General features: G+C 36.7%; 2 protein-coding genes and 1 non-coding gene across 4 annotated transcripts in view; 1 reads left to right on the forward strand and 2 right to left on the reverse strand.

Moving 5' to 3' along the window:
- Nucleotides 1-928: 928 nt before the first annotated feature.
- Nucleotides 929-9441, reverse strand: tspan6 (tetraspanin 6). 2 transcript variants are annotated; one of them, XM_015044797.1, is made up of 9 exons: nucleotides 9357-9441; nucleotides 9143-9249; nucleotides 4706-4894; nucleotides 4551-4625; nucleotides 4384-4479; nucleotides 3558-3713; nucleotides 3397-3480; nucleotides 1508-1592; nucleotides 929-1428 (listed from the first exon to the last, which is right to left on the reverse strand). In XM_015044797.1, exons 2-8 carry the CDS (start codon nucleotides 9227-9229, stop codon nucleotides 1524-1526), a joined length of 756 nt encoding a protein of 251 aa, XP_014900283.1. In that variant the 5' UTR covers nucleotides 9230-9249; nucleotides 9357-9441; the 3' UTR covers nucleotides 929-1428; nucleotides 1508-1523. The 2 variants fall into 2 exon arrangements, with proteins under 2 accessions (XP_014900283.1, XP_014900282.1); XM_015044796.1 differs by lacking the exon at nucleotides 9357-9441 and having other exon boundaries at nucleotides 9143-9350.
- Nucleotides 9442-11138: 1697 nt separating this feature from the next.
- srpx2 (sushi-repeat containing protein X-linked 2) overlaps nucleotides 11139-21215 on the forward strand; it is a 25651-nt gene continuing 15574 nt past the window's right edge. Inside the window, exons 1-3 of the mRNA XM_015044799.1 lie at nucleotides 11139-11405; nucleotides 17418-17492; nucleotides 18785-18976. Of these exons, the coding sequence (XP_014900285.1) occupies nucleotides 11348-11405; nucleotides 17418-17492; nucleotides 18785-18976 (325 nt within the window). The 5' untranslated portion in view covers nucleotides 11139-11347. The remainder of the gene's footprint in view (nucleotides 11406-17417; nucleotides 17493-18784; nucleotides 18977-21215) is intronic.
- Nucleotides 21024-21096, reverse strand: trnav-uac (transfer RNA valine (anticodon UAC)). The gene has a single exon. It is a non-coding gene; the product is annotated as a tRNA-Val (tRNA).

The following is a 21215-nucleotide window of genomic DNA, read 5'->3' on the forward strand; positions in this document are numbered from 1 at the left end:
ANCCAAAAAAACAAACTAAGAAAAGTTGCTCACAAGTCTTAAAACTAAATTCAAAATGCTCAAAGGAATAAATTACATTTAGGTCAGTGAAAAATTAAAGATGAATGAAAATTAATCAGAAAATGGGGTAATTATTCCTTAATATTTTTCTTAACCTCAGCAAATATTTTAAAATAAATGTTTAAAGTAGGTCTGCTAAAAATTATAGTTGCATTTTTGAAAAACAAAGCCCTTTAACTACTTTATAAAATAATTTGTTATATATTTTAATCTAACCTCACAAGCAGTTATTAAGTCCAAACTTAAATGTTCTTCAAAATTGACTTTATTCACCAAGTTTGTGGACAAAAACAAGAAATTAAGACTTTAATTCCACTCACAATTAAGACTAGGGGCGGGTGATACGTACATTTAATATTATCACAGTATGTTGTGGTACTATTGTAATTTACAATACAAATGCTAATAAAAAGCTACTTTTTTAGGTAAACGCTAAAGTATATTCAACGCCACAAATGGAATTAGATTCTTATCTAGTCTTTAGGACACCAAATACAAAAAGAAGTGGGATTTATATCACTAAACGACACATTCAACAGGTGAGGAAATAGTAAAACTAACATTTTAAGTCAACATTATTGTGACAGTGATGAATAATTTTCACAAATAATTAACGATACGATAAATACTCACCTCTAAAAGACATTTAAAATATAAATGAAAGGAGCAAATTACATTTCTTTTAAGGAATGTATGTATAAAAAGTGTTTGTAATAATAGACAGGTTGAGTTGGTGGAAATATTCAAGTTCTCCACCAACTAATGACCTCAAACTTAAACTAAACTCATTTAGTTTATATTATTTTGTGTTTTTATCACGACCTCGGGAGGAAACGGCTGAGCAGACACATCCAGACACCACGGCCCGTCAAAGATATCAGATTTCATCTTTATTTTTTCCACATGCATCCAAAGAACATCAACACTGAACACAGAGTCATCGGAGCGGCTGGACTGGCACATAATGGCTGCTGTTCATCAGCACTGGCCCACACACCGTTTCTCTTCCACATAATTCATCCACAGCAGCGATCTCTCCGACTCCCATTAGATTCACATGTAAAGACACAAGTGGCGCTGAAGATTTTCTATACACTAGATCAAGCTTATTAGTGAAAAACAAGGCAGTTGAAGGACAGGAAACACAAATATTAAGTTAACTACATAATGACAGCCAAACTGGAGTGAGTAACAGAAACATGTAGGTCCCTTTGTTTTGGTCAGGTGTCGTCCTTGTAATGCGTTCGCTCTGCTGGTGAGACAGTAAAAGCAGAAGCTGTCAGTTTTGCTCCCTAAAAATGAAACTAACACATTTATACAACATTAAAATCTGAGCTCAGTTTCCAGCTGCAGCTGCCCAGCCGTCACCTGCAAACAGAGACGACAAACAGATGAACGAGGGCAGCGTGGTTAAGAGAAAGAGGAAGTGAAGCCAGTAAAGTCGCACCTGTCACAGGTGACTGCTAGACCATCTCATACTGGTTGTTGGTTATGTAGCGAGACAAGCAGCAGGCCAGGAAAATCCCAATGACCTGAGGGGGAAAAAAAAATCAGACATTTATCTGGCTCCTGCAGCTCATACTAAACTGAAAGCTTCAGATTCATAACTTTCACAGAGACCCGAGTTAATATTATGACCTGCTGCGTTCTTGGAACGACGTTCAACTTTGACCCTGCTGTAAATTTACAACCAGATGAGCGACTGTCAGCACATTTAACCTGATAACACCGCTGCTGTTACTGGCCTAATTATGGACGGAGCAAGTAAGCTTTAATTAGTTTAATTAGTTTCAGTCCAAACCAGAACCATCAAGCCATTAAAAAATTTAATCAGATTTACGACTATGCCTAGAAATGTTTAACTGTCTCAATGCAAACAGGTCTGAACAAAGAAGCCATTTTGTTTTAAATGTTAGAAATGCTCCTCTCCATGCATTTAATGATGAACTGGTTCGATGATGATGAACTGGTTCGATGATGATGAACTGGTTTGCTAGTCTTCATCCAGTGAAAGTTTTTAAAATGTTTCAGCATTTGATCATCTGATCATTAATTAAAGACAATCAAATGAAAATTTAACTTTTCTGTACCCAATAATTATTTTCAAGGAACAAAATATAAAATTTGATAATGGCACAGTATTAAAAAGCTTATATTTTTATGAATTTCATGCATCTGAATATTCAGAAAGTCAGATTAACATGGAAGACAGTCACAGGTTTTAAGTTTAAATTCAGTTTCAGTTATTAAAAATGTGTGAATTACTCTAAACTTGAGTTAAAACTGGTCTTAATTCATATTCAGAGCTTAATAGCTACAAAATAATCAAATTATACCTTTAAAAGGTGATTGTAATCCCAATCTAAGCTCCGACTCTCCATGTTTCCGGCTGCTGGAAGTCAGATCAACGCAGCTCATTTAAAACTCATTTTGACTCAAATTTCCTCCCAGTTTGTGTTTTTAACCATGAAACAATCTGAGATTAACGCCGTTTTGATCTGGTTTCGCCGTTTAAAATGGCAGATCAAAGAACTGATTAGCATCTGAGGATGTAATCTCCATTAAGGCTCCCTGATGAGGAAATGCGCACAAGAAATGGCTGAGCTGGATGAAATCGTTCAGGAAGAATGCTGAGAAAACTGAAGCAGAAATCTGAACACTGCCAGAGTTTTAGAGTGTTTTTAATCCTCCCTAGGGTGGAGTTTGGGGCCCAAACCGCTTCATTTACTCAACATTTCTCCTGTTCTGCCTCGGTTTCGGTTCTACTGTTAAAGCTGCGACTCTTTGGCGTCTTTTGGCTGAAACTGAAAAGGAAAAGTTGTAAAAATGATCCAACTGCATCATCCTCACACACTGCTGAGGCAGAGAATTTTTTAAAGGAAAAAAAATTAGAAATAGGAAAACATGCTCCAGGTGTTGTTCAATAAAAGATAAGCACAATCTTTTAGTCGACTCGTTCAATAGAAATAAACTTTGAACACTGACTGACTGCATCACGCAGAGCCAGACAATCTGAACATGTTGCACTTAAAACAGGTTCAACTTGAACATTTAATTATGCAACAGTCGTTACTGTATATAAAGGAAATCATGAAGCTTTCACCCCTGAGGCTAATTACACGAAACAGTTTCAGGAGTTTTTATGTTTTTAAGGTCTGGATATTCAGGTTTTGTGGCCATTAATGAAAGTTGTTATAATTAAAAATCCTTACTAATGATACCCAAGGATGACTGTGGAAGGAAGATGATCATTACTGCTACATGCAGCTTTAATCTCACATTTGGGGAAACAAAAAGCTTGACACTGTTTAACATGAGGGAGAAAAAGCAACAAACCTGGAAGAAAGCAATCCCAAAGGAGACGCCGGCAATAACTCCCAGGTTGGATTCCAACATGCTGGTCACCAGTGAAAAGCAGCCCTGACAAAAAGAAAAGCAGACAAGAATAAATCTAAAGCTTCCAGTAAACATCATGACTGCAGCTGGTGGTAACTCACCTGAGGGAACACCACTGTGCCGGCGCTTCCCAGGTTTTTCAGGTTCTCCTCAGTGCAGTTGTTGCTGGTTTTACAGCAGCTCATAGGAATCCCGTGAGTTTTGAAGTAGTCCGTTTTCCCCCAGTCAGAGAAATTCTTCATGCCGCAGCAATGCAGCTGGAAAAAGCAGAAAAAAAAATAACTTAATGCAACAGAATCCAATCCTAGAGGAAATCCCTTCTGCAGCGGTTAACAGGTAATCAAAACTGTACTGCATTTTTAATGTTTTTTAACGGATGTGACTTGTTTTTATTTTAACTGTTTACTGTAATTCACTCAACCGTTGGCTATACATTGAAATCTGTTATAAATGATGGGTCATCTTCTGGTTCTGCTCTGCATCCCCAGAACCAAACACGGAGAAGCAGCAGTCAGCTTCTATGCACCACAAATCTGGCACAAACTTCCAGAAAACTGAACAGCAGAAACGCTGAGTTCCTTTAAATCCAGACTGATGACCCAGCTTTATCATGAATAAAACACTTTAATAAATGAAACACTAAGCAACATCTTGATGTGTAACGACTGTAATGTTTCAGTTGCCGACTTGTTCTTTCCATTTTCCTGATGTGAAGCAAATTGAAAAGCTTGTTTCTGAAATGTGGTGATAAACTGGACTGATGTTAATTTTAATCTTTTAATCTCTTCCATCAATCTGCTAATGGACTATAGATGAAAATTAGCCTCTTTGGCTAAATCCAGCATACGTACATGATGGTGTTCATTAATCTGGATTATCTCCTTCATGAAACACATAAAAATTCAAAGTTTGAGCAGCAGCACCAACCTTTTCCTGCAGGGTGTCGACTGCTTTGCTCTTGCTGTCTGTGCCGTTGTACGTCGTCACTGCGCTCTCGTAAGCCTTGCCAATTTTATCCTTGATCTGATGGATTCAAAACACGTCAAGCAGTTTCACAGCTGAACATGAACGACTCCACAGTTTCAGTGATTTACCTCGTGACGGAAGATGAAACCTGAAACTCCTGCTATCAGCTCGGCCAGGAAGACCAGAGTCAGAAACATGGCGTACTGAAAAACAGAGGGGAACGTGGGTAAGCTGAGCGCAGCGGTCCGCAGAGGAAATGTTTTCCTTCCACTTCCTGGCTCACCAGTTTGAGCATCCATGGGCTTCCTCGGCATGTGGCGAAGCAGCCAAACAGCCCGAAGACAACAATGATGGCTCCGGTCCCGATCAGGACGTACGGCGCGTTGGTGCTGTCCTCAGAGACGAGGGAGAAGTAGGCCTCCAGGCTGACCTTCCCCCAGACCCCGACAGCCAGCAGGATCACACCTGTGAACTGAGCGAGACGACGACGACATTTTAACGCAGTGAAAACAACATCAACAATCATTTCACCTGCAAAAATCCAGCCATGTTTGGCATCTTGTTCTATTTTCATCAAACATTTTAAAGCTCTGGAATTATTAACAGTCAAAGGAACGTAAATAAATAAAATAATGACATGACGGCGACTTGTTTTCAGTGGAGATGCAATGACGTAGGGCTGCAATTAATTAATTGGAAAAAATGGCTTTTCATTGAACCACCTAAGGATTTTTTCCACATTAGAAATATCTAAATAAACATTTTATTGCCTAAAATTCAACAATTAAAGCATCCGGTTAGCGTAAGATTGATCCTCTGCAGCTAACAATATTTCTAACATGAACCAGTGAAAAGTTCTTTCTGATCAGCTTATCAATATAATGTATGGCTGATCTGTTCATTATATTTTGGATTAAGTAGTTATTAATTGGACAGCAAAAGTTGACCGTTTTCCAGAATTTGAACCAAGTGAAGCTAAGAATGTAATTTGAGTAGATCTGAATAAGACATACAGACAAAATGTTTATCTTTTTGTTCAGTTCTGACATAGTTACTGCTGGGAGTGTTGAGCTTCCAGTAATTAGCCTTTTTTGAGTCTGTATACGCCAGTTAATGGTTAATCAATTACTAAATTAGTTAATTCAATAATCAATTCATCACGATTAATTGATTGATTTGTAGTTCTTTGAGGTTTTCACATATGCTGTGAATATATCATAGTTGGTTTTAAAATTACCTTGTTTTTTCCATTACTTGATCAAGGAAAAAATTGGACCCTCCTCACCTTTATTAAACAGAATAATAATTATTTTCAGGTGACAGGGTCTAAAATTTGAACATGGCACACGCTTAGAAGCGTAGATTTGTATGAATTTCAGACATCTGACAGAATATTGAGCAGGTGTCTGATTAACATGGAGGACCAGGCGAGCGGGGTTCTGTCTTTGCTCCAGAAATGTGTTTTTTTTCTGAGCCTCAAGCACAACTTGATTCATTTTTGTCGACCGAGGTGCTCATCCAGCCTGACAGGGACACGGTGGGCCCTTTTATTAACCGTAGAGAACAGAATCCAGGCTGGAAAAAACAAAAAACTATTTCCAACATTGATTTCCTGTACCAAATCAACACCGTTCCCACGGGAACACACGCAGTAAAATAAAAAACAGAAGCAGGATTGGCTTTCCCAGAGCAGAAAGAAAAAGGATAAGGTCACCTGAACTGCAAGGTGTCCGATTAGAGCGCTGCGGGTCAGAAATAGACGCACACAGCTGGGACAGGCGCTGACCTCCGCCTGGGGTTCTATCAGCTAAATGTTTCCTTCTTTAAAGCGCCGAGTCGTTAGTGTGAGCAGCTGAAAACAGCCAGCAGCAATAAATGGCCAGATAAAAGCCCTGAACTCGGCCAGCAGCAGCTGCTTGTTTGATCTGCACAAAGATTAACACCAAGAGCAAAAACGGGCTCTGATTTTCCTACGCTTTTAGCCTTTGTTACTGTTGCTTTTGGCCATGATGTTTTCAAACCAACCTACTTTATTCAGCTTCCACTAGCAAACAGAACCAGAATGCAAACTTCCATAGTTGGCTGTATCATTATGGACAGAGGAAAAATGTAATCTTTCATTCACTCGTTTCTCATCATTAGGCCCAAAGGTTTCAAGGTTAATGTTGCTAACTAAGCTGTTCTGGCCTGAGGAAAACAAAAAGCCTAAATCCTGATAACGCTGTACTCGAGTTTTGAAAACGGGTTAAGCTTCTTGTACTGAAATCCAGCGTCCATTTTCCCTAATTTACGATTCTGATTTTTTCCTCCTGAAAAGATTTTAGAGGGCATCATAGAAACAAAACTCATCTTCTGTCATAAGCCTTAATAAACAGAAAAGAGGCCGTCCTTTTCCCTTTAGAATCCCTTTATTTTTCATATTTTCTGGGTGGTAAAACAGTAAAGATGTTTAAGGAGCTTAAAGGCTTTCACTCTGATCTTTATAGGTTTAAGAACAATCTGACTTTCTTCTATTTGTGCACAGCATGACTTTGGATGAGAATACAAAGTCCTGGACTGATGTTTGTACTGAATCTTAAGACTCGAGTCACCTTAAATAAAAAAGGACTCACACACACACACACGCCTGATCTTCATGGTTTTGATAGCAAAATTTCAGAATAAATTTTGATCTTAAAGCTTCATGACAAAACGAGTAAACATACTGGGTGGTATTCAACCTGTAAGACTTATGTAAATCAAGTAAACATCTTACAATGTTTTAAGATGTTTCTAGAGAAGAAATATTCTGAAAATAAGCTCCTGTCTCTGCATCTTGATGCTCGGTGTTATCCCGTCTCTCATAGTGAGGCTATAGAAAAACAACAAAAAAACATTTTGATGTTTTGCAGCCAACTAATTAATGAAACAATTAATCAGTTACCTTACTAAACATGTAAAGCATATCTTACATCTTCAATCAAAAATCTGAAAACTCTTTAGCTTTGTTATGGTCAAACTATGTTATTTTGCCCATTTTACTTACATTTCCAACACGAAATTTCTCATTTTTTACACTTAATTCCTTGCCTAAAAAAATTTTATACTTGTTTTTCATATTATTTTAGTAATAAGGTAAAAATAAATGATCAGTTTCATAAATAATTTATTCAGAGCAGCGCCAAGCATTAATGTGAGCACGCTTTAAAATGAACAATTATTCTATTTTAAAGTCGGTAAAAGTTTGATTTATTATTTTACATGCAAGGTAAACTTCCCTGCCCATTTTTTCAGTCTGTACTATAGTTTTAGTCTGAAATAAATCCCCCTTGCTCTTTCATTGGATTTATTTTAAAGAACCAACAGCATGTATTAGATTCTGAAATTCACCTTTTAAAAAGGGGGAATTACTTAGAGCATGAATGCAGGTCTTATACTATTGTAACTCACAGCGGGAATTTCCCACAATATAAAAAACAGATTTGCAGGAATCGATTATATGATGTATGAAACTCTGAACCCCGCAGTAAATTTCAGGCCCTGATTAGTTCATGTGTTCAGCTACCATCATTTATTAAAAACAAAAACAAACAAACAAAAAAACCCCACCTAATTTGATAGTTTAATACGTGCCGTTTTTTATTCACCAGGAAACGTTAGCATCCATCATTTTTAAATACTGTACCTTTTACCCTAAATCTATCATCTCAGCATCATTTGAAGATTTCATTTATTTAAAAGCACCACAACATGTACATTTTGGGAATGTAAACTTTATGAAAAGATGAAGACGGTGTGGTTCCCGAACAATTTCATGTAAAAACTGCAAACCCTTCAAGACTCGACTAGACTTATCCATTCTTTACCAAAATTTAAGAATATTGAAAAGTTAGGTTTGTAGGAGCAACCTGCTTCCAGATTACCTCAGATTAAGAAGATGACAATGGATGGAAACAGTAAATTCAGCATAAATTTAAGGCAGATGAGACATGAGACAGGCTATAAACACAAGAAGGACGAACCTCTGTAGAAACATTTTCCTTAAGACATATTTTATAGAGCATTGCAAAGGCATCATTTTAACTACTTCCTCAGTTTAAACATTGTATTCGAACAGGACTACCCACCATAAAACTGAGCCAGGTGTAGTTAGCCATCATTTTCAATAGTTGCCAACCGTTCACAGTAAGGGTACACTTATATTTTCTTCAAATATTTAGAACATTGAAGAGTTTTACGTCTTGTATTTTGAAGTTCAGTCAGTAAAACAAATGGCGTTAAGTTGTTTCTGACACAAAGCTAAGTGATCCGAGTCTTTATTCGATTGATTATTCGAGTGTTGCTGCTTCGCGTTGTGTGCGATTCAGCTGAGCATTTGAACAATACGGAGATCATAATGTTTAGTCGCGTTAAATCACATCAGCAGCATGCCTACAGCTCGTTTCTTTCGGTTGGTAAAGGCTAATCACAGTCGGTCGAGAGTTTCACCCCCCCACCCCCCAACGGTTGGAAACGCAGAAGCTAACGGTCGCTTCGTGTCTCCCCAACGGTCGAAGAGTTTCCAACAAGTGGCTGAACAAAACCGACTAAAACGTTTCGTTTGTTTTCGTTCAACATGTTTGGTTCGTGCAGTGATTTTGTTTTTAACCCCTTCCGACTTTCTGTCATTGGCCTCGGTAGCCGCTTTGAGCCCCATTGTTGCTCCTTTATTCCAGACCCCATTACTCATCCAGCCACTCACCCAGAAAATGAGGCTGTAAGAAATGAGGAAAGTCTTCAGGCAGGTGATCACTGGCTTCGTCTGAAGCCGCCGAGAAGGAGGCGACATGCTGGAGTTTAGGTTCACAGCTGGAAAATAAGAGATACAAAAAAAGTTTCCCTTTCTGCTTCCCGACGCCGAGATTGTGGGGAAAACTTTAAAGATTCACCAAGAGGGGGGAAGTGTCGTCACTAACCCAAGAATCACTTTCCTGAAGGGACAAACGGCTTCTCCTACGTCAAGGTAGCAGTAGCCACCCTTTAAACGCCTCAAACAGGAAGTAGCTAACAAAATAAAAGCACTGAACAAAGGAGGATTTTTAAGGAAAGCTTGTTGAAAATCCTATTGATCCTTATAAAAATATAGCATCATTTGGATTTTTAAAGTAAATATATTACTTTATTATATATTATTATTATATTATTTATATATTATTTTAAAGTAAAATAAAATAAAAATGTTTGTTACACATTGTGCTATTTTTTGCACATTCTTTGGTTTGTTTGATATTTTTATTTATTTGATTATTTCAAATAACTGCACAGTATTTCTTAACTTTTACTTTTGTACAGATTATTATTATAACTACGTTTGTTGTTAATGTTAATCTTGTTCATTATATATTTTTTAACCGTTTAAGAACTTGTTTTAATATCTAGTACTTTTACACCAGAATTTCCTTGTTGCGAGACAATAAAGTCTGTTTCAATTCCATTCTTTTATTCTAAATTTCAAGTATTATGTTGTGCTTATTTATTATTAAGACGGACTAGAAATGTTACAGAATACGTTCGCCAGAAAGCTGAAGAAGCTGACTGTGTGTAGAGATCTGTATCCAAGCATATTATTTCAAAGTCTAGTGAAAGGAAAAGTGTGGTAGAAAATTTGTACAAAAGCAAAAACAGTAGCAATAGCCTATTAAATTATTTTAAGGTAAATCCCATCATCAGCATCATCCAATTGTCTCAAACAAACAAACAAACAAACAAACAAACAAACAAACAAACAATTAAATTATTTTAAAAGGATAAAATATTTAATCTCAGCTGTCCAAGACACTGGATTTTTACTAGGCTTTTCCATTTTTCTCCAAAGATGCAGTCTATATGTTGTCAAAGCTTTTCGGGGCCAAATGATACTTTTTACAGTTTTTATTTTGTCAAAGATGTATAAATGTATTAAACTGAAAAAGAATAAATAAATAAATAAACTAAAAAAAAGTTTACAACTTTGTAAACATTTTTTTTTCAGTTGCACATCCTTTTTTTCAATTTCAGTTTATTTTTCTTTTGAACAAACTTTATGACCTAATTGAGAAGATAATATTTATTTTTGGGAATTTGGAAATGCTTCCAAAACAAAAATGCTAATCTGCATATTTTTTTAACGTCTTCTTAGTCGTGTGCTTTTATTCTGACAGTAGCAGCACCGTTTCCTGTATGACGAAGCTCGCCTTGACGTCTGTGCTGCGGTGAAGTGACCCACGTAAATAAAATTATTACAACGTGGCACTCAGTGAAACACGGCCTTTAAAATTAGCGGTTTTACTTTATAAACATTTTTATTTAGACCAGTTTCATAGCTGCTAAATTAAGCTACAGTATTATCTAGCAGGATGTTTACAAATTAAACAATATCTAAAATCACAACAATATGTTTCAGGAGTAGCTGATTATTATTTGATTTAATTAGTGTCTACTATTTTCAGATTTAATGCTTGAATTAGTTGTGAGCAAATTTAAAAAAGCTACGTAGTTGTTAAAAAATTAACTCCAGCAAAGTGTACAAGTCGCATTAATATAAATGTTAAAGAAAAAAATCACTATTGAAGCTCACGGGTTAATGTGTTGGTGTATTTTAATCCTCTCTATGGAGTTTGTGGGGTTAATTGCTCGATTCATCATGTTTAATGCAGCAGAGGGGAGGAAACGTGCATGCATTGAAGCCCGAGGGCGCCACCTACTGGCGTTACCTTCTCACTTTACTTACTGAAAAACTTTTCCTCTTCAGGAGCCTCTTTTTTGTCCTCATCGGGGTTCAGGCGAACTCAAGATTTTTAAGGCTCTTTACCAAACAACTTTGGAAACTTTTCTAGATTTCACTTTGATAATTTCTTGTAAAATCTCCTTGAGCAAAACAAAACAATCGTTTTTATTCTCCGCCTGCAGAGGAATCGTTGTTACTACCATGCCAACCAACCGATGTGTTGCTGCTGCTGCTGCGTTCATCTTATTCTTCTTCTCAGGTGATTCCAGAAACTACAAAACATTTCATAGCAGATTTATAACTTTTATATAATTGCAAAATTAATGCAAGAACATTTTCAGGACACTTAATGACAAAACAATCGTTACTTTACTTGTATAAAAATCTAGTTTATTGCTTAAGTGATTTTTAAAATACACAAATGCTGCGTTAGGCTAAAGATGAGTGTTGAACCTCAAATTACTACCCTATTGCCCGATTTTACTACAAGAATGTGTAACTTTTTTCAAGAAAAAGAAATCAGAAAATATTTTATAAATAAATATATATATTTATATCCATCCATTTTCTGAACACCCTTGTCCCTCAGTGGGGTCGGGAGGGGTGCTGGTGCCTATCTCCAGCTAACGTTCCGGGCGAGAGGCGGGGTACATCCTGGACAGGTCGCCAGTCTGTCGCAGGGCAACACAGACACACAACCATGCGCACACACACACACACACCTAGGGTCAATTTAGACAGACCAATTAACCTAACAGTCATGTTTTTTGGACTGTGGGAGGAAACCGGAGTACCCGGAGAAAACCCACGCATGCACAGGGAGAACTGCATGGAGTTTCTGCAAACTCCATGCAGAAAGACCGGGGCTGGGAATCGAACCCAGAACCTTCTTGCTGCACGGCAACAGCTCTACCAACTGTGCCACTGTGCAGCCCTTTATATTTATATATATATATTTAATTGCTTGTCGCATGAGATTACAGAGAGCAAAACGACATAAAACAAGACAAAACCAGAAGGAAACAAAAGAAATATTACAGTTAGTAATCAATTACTTGCAAATAACTTAGAGTAATTAAACTGACAATAATGCATGACATCATATGGCTCTCATTTACCTTATAATAAAATTAGGTGCATTGACATTTAGTTTGTAAAAGTCTTTAAAGTGTCTTCAGTGTGTTTAAATATACGGTTTAATGCTGTATGTAGGATTTCTGGAGGTAATTACAGCAGCTCATCTTTCGCCTCTTGCTACTGCAGCAGGAAAACGCCTTCATCTCAGCAGAAACAACATTTGTATTAGACGCAGATGTGCTGACTGCACAGTGAGCCCATCTTCCTTGCAGGAATGAGAAGCTGCTCCTCAGCGTCCCCCAGCATGCAACTGGCCAGGCTCCAGTCAGGATGAATTAAACATTAACCCATCAAACTCACATTTAGACTCAAGCTTCTCTATTCCATAGATAAAATCTTTACTGGCTTTACAGCATTTGTTTTTGTTTCCATTGGTATGTTGATTTGTCTTTGAGGTTGGAAGGCCTCCTCGCCATCACCCTAATCCACTGATTGTCCATTCGATTCAAAGAGGGATACTTTTAGGGCTTCAAAATAAAATCTTTAATTTCTTTCATACCAGATTTTATTTCTGATTTTAATATTTTTTTTCTTGCTTTATTTTCAAAAAAAAAAGAAATTAAAGTTTATTTTCAGAAAGTTGTTTTTATTTCTATCATCTCTTCTGAGAGTTGAATCCATGTATGTATTAGCTTATGAGAATAGAATATAGACACAACTTTACCAGGAGAACGTCTTGAAATTACAAGAAAAAAAGTCATTTTAATGTTTTTTTTTTGTAGAAAAACAAAGCAATGTTTCCAAAAGTTAGCAAGAAAAAAAAAATCTTCACATTTTGCATTATTTTGTACTTCCATTTGGGTTTGTACTGCTTCTAAAAACAGCCAAAGGACTTAAAAAACACTCAGATGTTTTTAGGCAATACGTTAATGTTTTTTTGGTGTCTGTAAAATGAGTCATTTCAAAAACCTTCTTAATGTAACGTCACAAATCAGCAGGCACTGCCCAGTTACCTAGCAACGAAGCTAAGCCCAATACCTAGCCACCCAAGTGGAGCTCCAGCACCTTTGGTCAGCTGGTTTTACCGCTGCATGTTCTGTACAATGGCTGCTGGAAAAGACAAGTGTTTTGATGCGCAGGAAGCTCCACTTCTGCTTTTCAAAGATGTATGGTTGTATAATTGTGCATCTGTTTGCAGCCATTTTCTTGTGAAAGTGTAAACGTTGAGTTGGGGGGCGTGGCCAGCAAGACGTCCTAAATCAGCTTCTTATGAGAGGAGATCAAAATAAACAGAACTGACCAGAATAAAATCTCTTAACTAAAAATTATTTTCTGGGGGTCAAAATGTAATGAACATGAATTGTGGACCTACCCTAACCTGTTCAAGGAAGCATAATAGGTCACTTTTGAAAATCAGAATTTTCCTGCCAATTGCCTCTTGTTTTATCAGGTTAAGCTGTAGTTAAACTTCGCTCTCTCATCCTCAGGTGCTACTCTGTACTCACTGGACAGGTGGTTTAATTACAGCTCTGCTCCAGTCACTACCAGTTAATTACTGAGGTGCTCCCCCTACCATCTCCCTCAGTGGGGCTTCATTTAATCCAGCAAGATAACAGCCACACCTAAAAACTGCCCAGGAGCACACAGGGACTCAGACGATTGAAAGGACACTGGTCGTTTCTCTTTGTCACTAGAGAGGAAGTGGACTCACAGTGCCACTGTTTGAGTATTCTGCACCATTTGATCCGTGAGGCGCCAGAGCCAGAGTCAGGGCAGTTATAAAGGTAAAGCTTCCTTGAACAGGTTAGGACAGGTTTATGAGCGATACTAAACATTTTCATGGCATTTTATGCACAAAATGATTAGATTAAGAGATTTTAGTTCTGTTTATTTAGAGCTCCGTTCAGAATGAGCTGTTTTAGGGTCTCTGTCACTTAAAATCCAATTAAGCTGCTGCTGGCCATGCTCCCAAGCTCAACTTTTACACTCCGATGTGAATTTGGCTGCAAGCAGATTAACAATTATACATACATCTGTGAAAAGCATTAGCAGAGCCGCCTGCACAACCACAAGAAAACTGCAAGTGGTTTCTGAATGGTAAGATCAAAATCAAGTTTATTTATATAGCATGTTTCCAACAGCACACTCTGCTTTACAAGGAAAAACAAAACACTAAAAGTAATTAAAAGGTAAAGGAGTCAAAAACCAAACATTACACAGAGAAGGACTTAATAGGCTGTTAGACTAACAAAAGGCTACATTCACACTGCAGCCTGAAGTAACCCAAATCCGATTTTTAATTATTTTACCTTAATGCAACATGTATCTCAGATTATTATTACAGTCTGAACAACACAGATTGGATTTTTACACTTGCTTCCCACGCCACTTGGATATGTGTTCCTAATACAATATGATTTTTTTCGAACGTGACCTGTGAGGCTCGGTGGCATTCAACCCATAGACATAATATAATATATTATTATATATAATATAATATATTATGTCTATGATTCAACCGACCTGAACGTCATTATTCTGCGTCCTGATACGCGCAGCCAGGAAGAAAAACAACAGCCATGGCGGACGGTAATGAGGGTTAAGTCATGTGCTAGCTGCTATTGGATAAACATTTTAAAATCAAGGTACGCTCCACCGTTAGCATCTAGCGTTTACTTCCGCAAACACTGAACATGCTCGCTTCATGTGACGTTAGTCAGCATACAGAACACTTTTAGGTTATTTAGGGTTCACATTAGGAGATCACATAAAAGTCACATATAATTGGAAACGCAAATAACCACGCGAAAAAAGTGGATTTCACAAAAACTAGCTGACCAAACATACTCCGCTTGGGTTGCTAGGTAACGAAACTAGCTCGGCTGACGTTGCTAGGTAACAGCGCAGTGTCCGTTGAATGTGACATTACATTCCTGAGGTTTTTGAAACGGGTTGTTTTCCAGATTCTTAAAACAATTAACTAATATATTGCTAAAACGGCTGGGTGTATTTTTAGCGCTTTTTAGAAGCAATTGAGACCCAAATGGAAGTATAAAATGTGAATTAAAGGACGTGCCGTTTGAATGCCCTAACGCTTTAAGTCTGCTGCCTCTTGAACCTTGCATAGTATCAGATGAGCTGAGTGTTTATTTCCTGTGTGACTAATGCTCTGGGAGAAAGAGGGGGCTACATTAGCCTGGGGGAAAGAGAGGAACACAGAGCTCATTATGAGGAAAAATGCTGATGACAGCTTTAATCTAAAAGTCTTCTGGTTTTAGAAACAATCTGCCGGCTGGATGTGAGGCATCCTTATTAAGAGAACATGTTGTTGAAGCGACCTTTCAGTTGGAGAAAGGAAGTGGAGCAGGAATGAGGCCTGAGACAGGGGGGAGGAAACTCTGGCATCCAGCTCCAAACATGGAGTCAGACTTTCAAAGGGCATAATGAGCGTGAAACAGCTGCAGAGAAGTTAGGATGCCTGCAGAGTGAAATACATGTGGTGTTGTGCAATAAGATACACAAATGAGTCTATAATAGAATAATGAAAATATGCTGGGTTTATTTGTCATCAGATGAAGTATTTTATAACATGAGGCTGAAGACATCCATATGCTTCCCTTTATTCATTCATACAAGTCATATTGTTAAAAAGTCCATTCATTTCAGCAGCTTAGTTCACTAAATGAAACTCATTTCATATATTAATTAGACTCAGACTAATGTTTTCAAGCCTTTATTTGATTATTTTCTGCCTACAGTGAATAAAACATGACATGTAAAATCAAAAAAGACACAAGAACAAGTCTGATTCCTCAGACTACAAGATAAACATGTGCAAGCCAAATGTTTATGAGTTAAAATCTTGTCTTGTTAGAATGTGTCAACTGTAACATATAATGACACAATATACTACCAGCTTGTTTAAATATTGGATTAAAAATGTTTGGTTTGTGACTTATTTATTCCTTATTTTTAAAATGATGTGGACTACTTTTGGTCTGGAAGTAAAGGATATATAAATAAATAACATTTTTAACAGAAATTTTAATCAGTGAGGGAATCAGAGATTTTTCATGGAGGCACAGCAAAAGAATGAAACAAACAAACAAACAAACAAAAAACACTAAACAGGGCAATATTTTATTAAAACTAAAAATAAGAATGAAACTAAAAATAAATAAAAAACACAAAACTACAATATTTTAGTGAATCTAAAAAAGAACAAAACAATAAACAAATACAAAACTATCAAAACTAAAAAAAAAACAATAAACAAAGACAATATTTTATTGAAACTAAAAAGAAATAAATAAAAAAACACATCAGAGGTTGCAGAATCCTGAACTAGCAGATGAAAACTGCGATCCTGTCTCAATGTGGCTCAAGCTAAAAGAGTAACATCTTAATTTATAATTCATTGTTAAAGTACAACTGTGAAGGTGAAATATGAAATTGGTCCAAGGAACCAAATGGCTACGGTTTCTGTGCCAGTACATATTACCATAAGAAACTGATTTAGATATTCATCCACCCTGATGGTCTCTGTGTAGAAACTCCCAAGTATATTATAGCCTTAAAAGTTATTTCTTGATAAGTTTCATATTAATCTATAAATGAGCCTCTTTTGGTTTGTGGTTGTATTTTATGAAGCAAAGTGGTCAAGAAATGAGTAAATATGAAGATTTTAGTGAAACAGCTTCCAGATCTAAATTTAATCAATTCTATGAACAAATTAATGATGACAGGGAGATAATTATAGCTTTAAACCAAGTTAGATAGGATAAATAATTTAAAATAACTGATGTGCTATCAAAATGTAGTGAAATTGAAACTTTTAAATAAGGTTATTAGAATCACAATGGAATAAAAACAAAATACAATTAAATTTTTACACATTAAATCAAGTATTTCTGTTTGCATCTGTGAGAATGATCTTGGAGCTTTTCACACAGTTTTAAAACTTTCATGAGTTTCCATCGTCCTCCCTGATTTGAAAACCAGACATTTCCTCCATTAAAGGTACAGGAAATGAGCCAATGTGAGGGAAGCGCTTTACATGCCTGCCTGTTTCTGTGTTACCCTCATTTTCTGTTCTCCACATGTAATATTCATCTGTGTAACAACTGTTTCACCTACATTCATTTGAAACATTTCAGACATATTTGAAAATGTGTTTCATGTCTCCACATTTCAGCGGGAGCCACCACAGACTACGACAGCTACAGTGACTTCATAGAGGAAGACGACACTCCTCAGCTGGACTACAAAGGTGCAAATGTGAAACTCGTGTATAATATCTAAGGCAGCATTATTTGAGACAAATAAACCTCTCTGTGCTTTATATATACACAATGAATATGATTAAGATTTGATGGTAATAATAGTTTACATCTGCTGTTCAAAATAGCAAAATTCACATTTTGGATGTTTTTGTTGCTTCTGAAAACAATCCAAGCACTTAAAAAAAAACTTCCAGCTGTTTTTTTGTTGTCAGTAATTTAATATTTTTTGGTGTCTGGAAAACAAGCTGATTCAAAAACCTCCCAATTGTTGAGTCATAATCAAAGGGAACTGTGCTGTTACGTAGCAACCCCAGCTAAGCACAGCCAGGTTACCTAACAGCCCCAGCTAAGCCTGGCCCCGTTACCTAACAACCCCAGCTAAGCCTGGCCCCGTTACCTAACAACCCCAGCTAAGCCTGGCCCCGTTACCTAACAACCCCAGCTAAGCCCAGCCCCGTTACCTGGCAACCCCAGCTAAGCCCAGCGCTGATACCTAGCAACCCCAGCTAAGCCCAGCCCCGTTACCTAGCAACCCCAGTGGAACTCAAGCAGGTTTGCTCAGCTCTTTCTGAAAGGAGCTCAAAGCAGAACTAAGCAGACTCAAATCTCATTCTAAGAATTATTTGTATGTTTTGTATCACCATAGACTTTTCCTAAACTGTTGAAGGAAGCATAATAGATCATTTTTAAGTGATAATTAAGAAGGGTTAATATATTTCTGCTTTGGGTTTATTGAAACATGAATCTCAGATAATGAATTTTCAACAACATGTTTTTTTTTTAAATAAAGTTGGTGGTGTTGTTTGTTTTAATTCCTTAATGATTTGAACATCTTACAACATATTTTCCTTCTAAATATAACATAACTAGAGAGCCTGTAAAATAAATAATTAGCTAACAATTATTGAAGACTGACACAATAATAGTAAAAATGTTTGACCTTAGAAAACATCAAATATTAGCACATAATTAGCATGAATATCCTGTCCAATATTTACTTTGTTATTTTTGCATTAATTTTTTATTTTTCACAATTATTGAACTTTTTTTCAATATAGAAATTAAAAGTTGCTCCATTTTACAGATTTTCTAACCTTTTTTAGACTGGCTGCTTTTTCAGTTTGTTCCTTGGATTTTGGAGGAATTTTCCTAAGAATTGATAAGATGACATGTAATAATCTTCATTAGTGACAGAAATGAAAACAGAATACTAAATAATAACAACAATAAATCATTTTTCTGCTTTTCTTTGTTTTTCTCTCTTCTTCTTTGAAAGCAGACCCAAACTGGTGTCGCTCTCCACATCTGCCTAATGGTGAGGTGTCGTGCCGCTCCCCTCGCGGTGGGGCCCACCGGGGTTTGCTGGGCACCCGGTGTGAGATGACCTGCGACCGAGGCTACCGACTGCTGGGCAGAAAGTCGATTCAGTGCCTCGCCAACCGCCTCTGGTCCGGGTCGGCTTACTGCCGCAGTACGTGGACACTTTCAGTCTTTATTACCAACAATATGAATCTGAGGCCTTGTGCTCTGAATATGTTCTTTCAGTGAGAGGCCTTTTTAGAGTCTGTTTGCTCCAGTTAACGATTAATTGATGACTAAATGAGTTGACGATTATTTCAATAAATCACCATGATTAATCATTTCGGCCCTATTTTAAAACAATAAAGCAAAAAGTAAAGGAATAATCTTTTATTTGAACTTAAAGAACTTAATTCAGAGCCCTCCATTGGAAATTATCTGCATGCTGTTTCCGGTGCGTGCTACAGCTTGTCTACTGAATGCTTTAAAGTCTAACTCAGGATCCTAAAATGGATGCTGACATTAATGAGAAACCAGAGCTGGGAAACGGAAATGGTGCGACTTACGAATAGTTAGTCATGAGTCTGACAGAACAACCTGCAGGCGTTTCAAGGAGGCTTTGTTTAGACACGTGAATGATGAAGAATTTCAGTTATCCAGATGTGAAGAAATAAGAAGAGCATGAATAAGAACTTACACTTCAGACTGTAACAGAATGAAACTCATCAAACTGCCAAACTGAGGTTTGACCAACCTGACATCAGCGCCTAATTAGGCTTCATTCATTTGAGAGCTAGCAAAATGTTGTAATAACAGAAAGTTTTCAAAATGTAGCGCTTGAAATGATCATGAGATTAGAATAAGGCTGAAACGATTAATCAGATTAATCATGATTAATCTATTACTGAAATATCGTTAACTAAGTTAGTAATAGATTAATCGTTAACTGGAGAATTCAGACTCTTAAGAAGGCCATTTGATTAAGAAACGACATATTTAGATCAGTAATTAAATCAAAACTGTACAAAAATATGTAAATAATTTACATTTAGGAAAAAGAGCACCTTTATTTATAATTCTGTTTAATCCAAAACATAGTTTTAGTTCAAATTCACTAAAAGACTGGTATCGCATTCTAGGCAATAAAATGTTTATTTTGTCATTTAAAAAAGGAATTGAATTATTTATTTTCATCTTTTAATGTATTTCAAATATTGTTTAATAAAAGCTTAATAGGTTAATGAAAATCTGTAGAACGTGCCAATTTTGTATCTGATTAATTGATTAATCATCAGAATAATTGATTACTAAAATAATCGTTTGTTGCAGTCTTAAATTAGAATAAATAAACAAGACAAAAACATAATTTCAGAGCTTGAGAGGTGCTGCAGGAGGAAATAGGCTACAAATAATATTTTCTGGTTGAAATTTGATTTGTAAATCATACACTTCAAAAACAAAATCTTATCAAGTATTTCTGGTTTAGGTTTTAGTCCAAATATCTTATTACACTTGAATTAAAACAAAAATAACTTAAAAGGGACGATCCAGCAAAATATAAGAGCGTGTTTTGAATCAATTATTTCTTAATATTGATGAAAATTTGCTTTTCTATTGGCAGATTATTTCACTACAAACCAAGTAAAATAATCTGCCAGTAGAACTAGAACTTTTAAATCAGGGGTGTCAAACTCAATTTCACCGAGGGCCACTTCAGCATATTGTCCCCCCTCAATGGGCCACATTGACGGTACAAATCAGGAGAGCATCCCTGCTAAAACACCCCAGACAGAAGGCTGACTTCCCTCATTCAGGTCTGTAGAGGCTTATAATGATTCAATGGTCCAGGTGTGTTAGAGAAGGAATCCATCTAAAGCTGCAGATGGTAGCTCTGGAAAACTAGACTTGGGCAGCCCTAGTATAAATGTATAAAAATACAATGTTAAAAATAAATGAAACACCTCATATTGTTAAATAACTGATTTTATGTATTGAAGTTTTATATATTGCATTTGAGTTTCCATGGCCTATAAAGTGCTTGGGGGCCACGAGTTTGACACATGTGCATTACGCCATTGAACTGCCAATTGGTAATTGAAGTAAAGTAGCTTCGATTTCAAAGAAGCCGACATGGAAGTCGATTGGCAAATGAACCATCACAAAAGAGGAAGGCTCTTGTTGTCTCACTGCACCCCAAGAGATGCATAACCTACAAAAACTGTTTCTGTCTGGTTTTGAACCAGAGACCTTTTGCATGTAAAGCAAACGTGATAACCACTACACTACAGAAACTCATGCTGTTTGTAGTGTTCCTGGTAGATGATCTACATTTTGTTAGAGACTAATAACGAGCATGGAATGATGTCAAATACCACAGATCCTCTCAGAGAGCACAGTAACTTGGTGAACAA

This window comes from Poecilia latipinna, unplaced genomic scaffold, assembly GCF_001443285.1.
Source record: "Poecilia latipinna isolate Pla-1442-1.1 unplaced genomic scaffold, P_latipinna-1.0 Scaffold690, whole genome shotgun sequence".
In the NCBI taxonomy this organism is placed as follows: domain Eukaryota; kingdom Metazoa; phylum Chordata; class Actinopteri; order Cyprinodontiformes; family Poeciliidae; genus Poecilia; species Poecilia latipinna.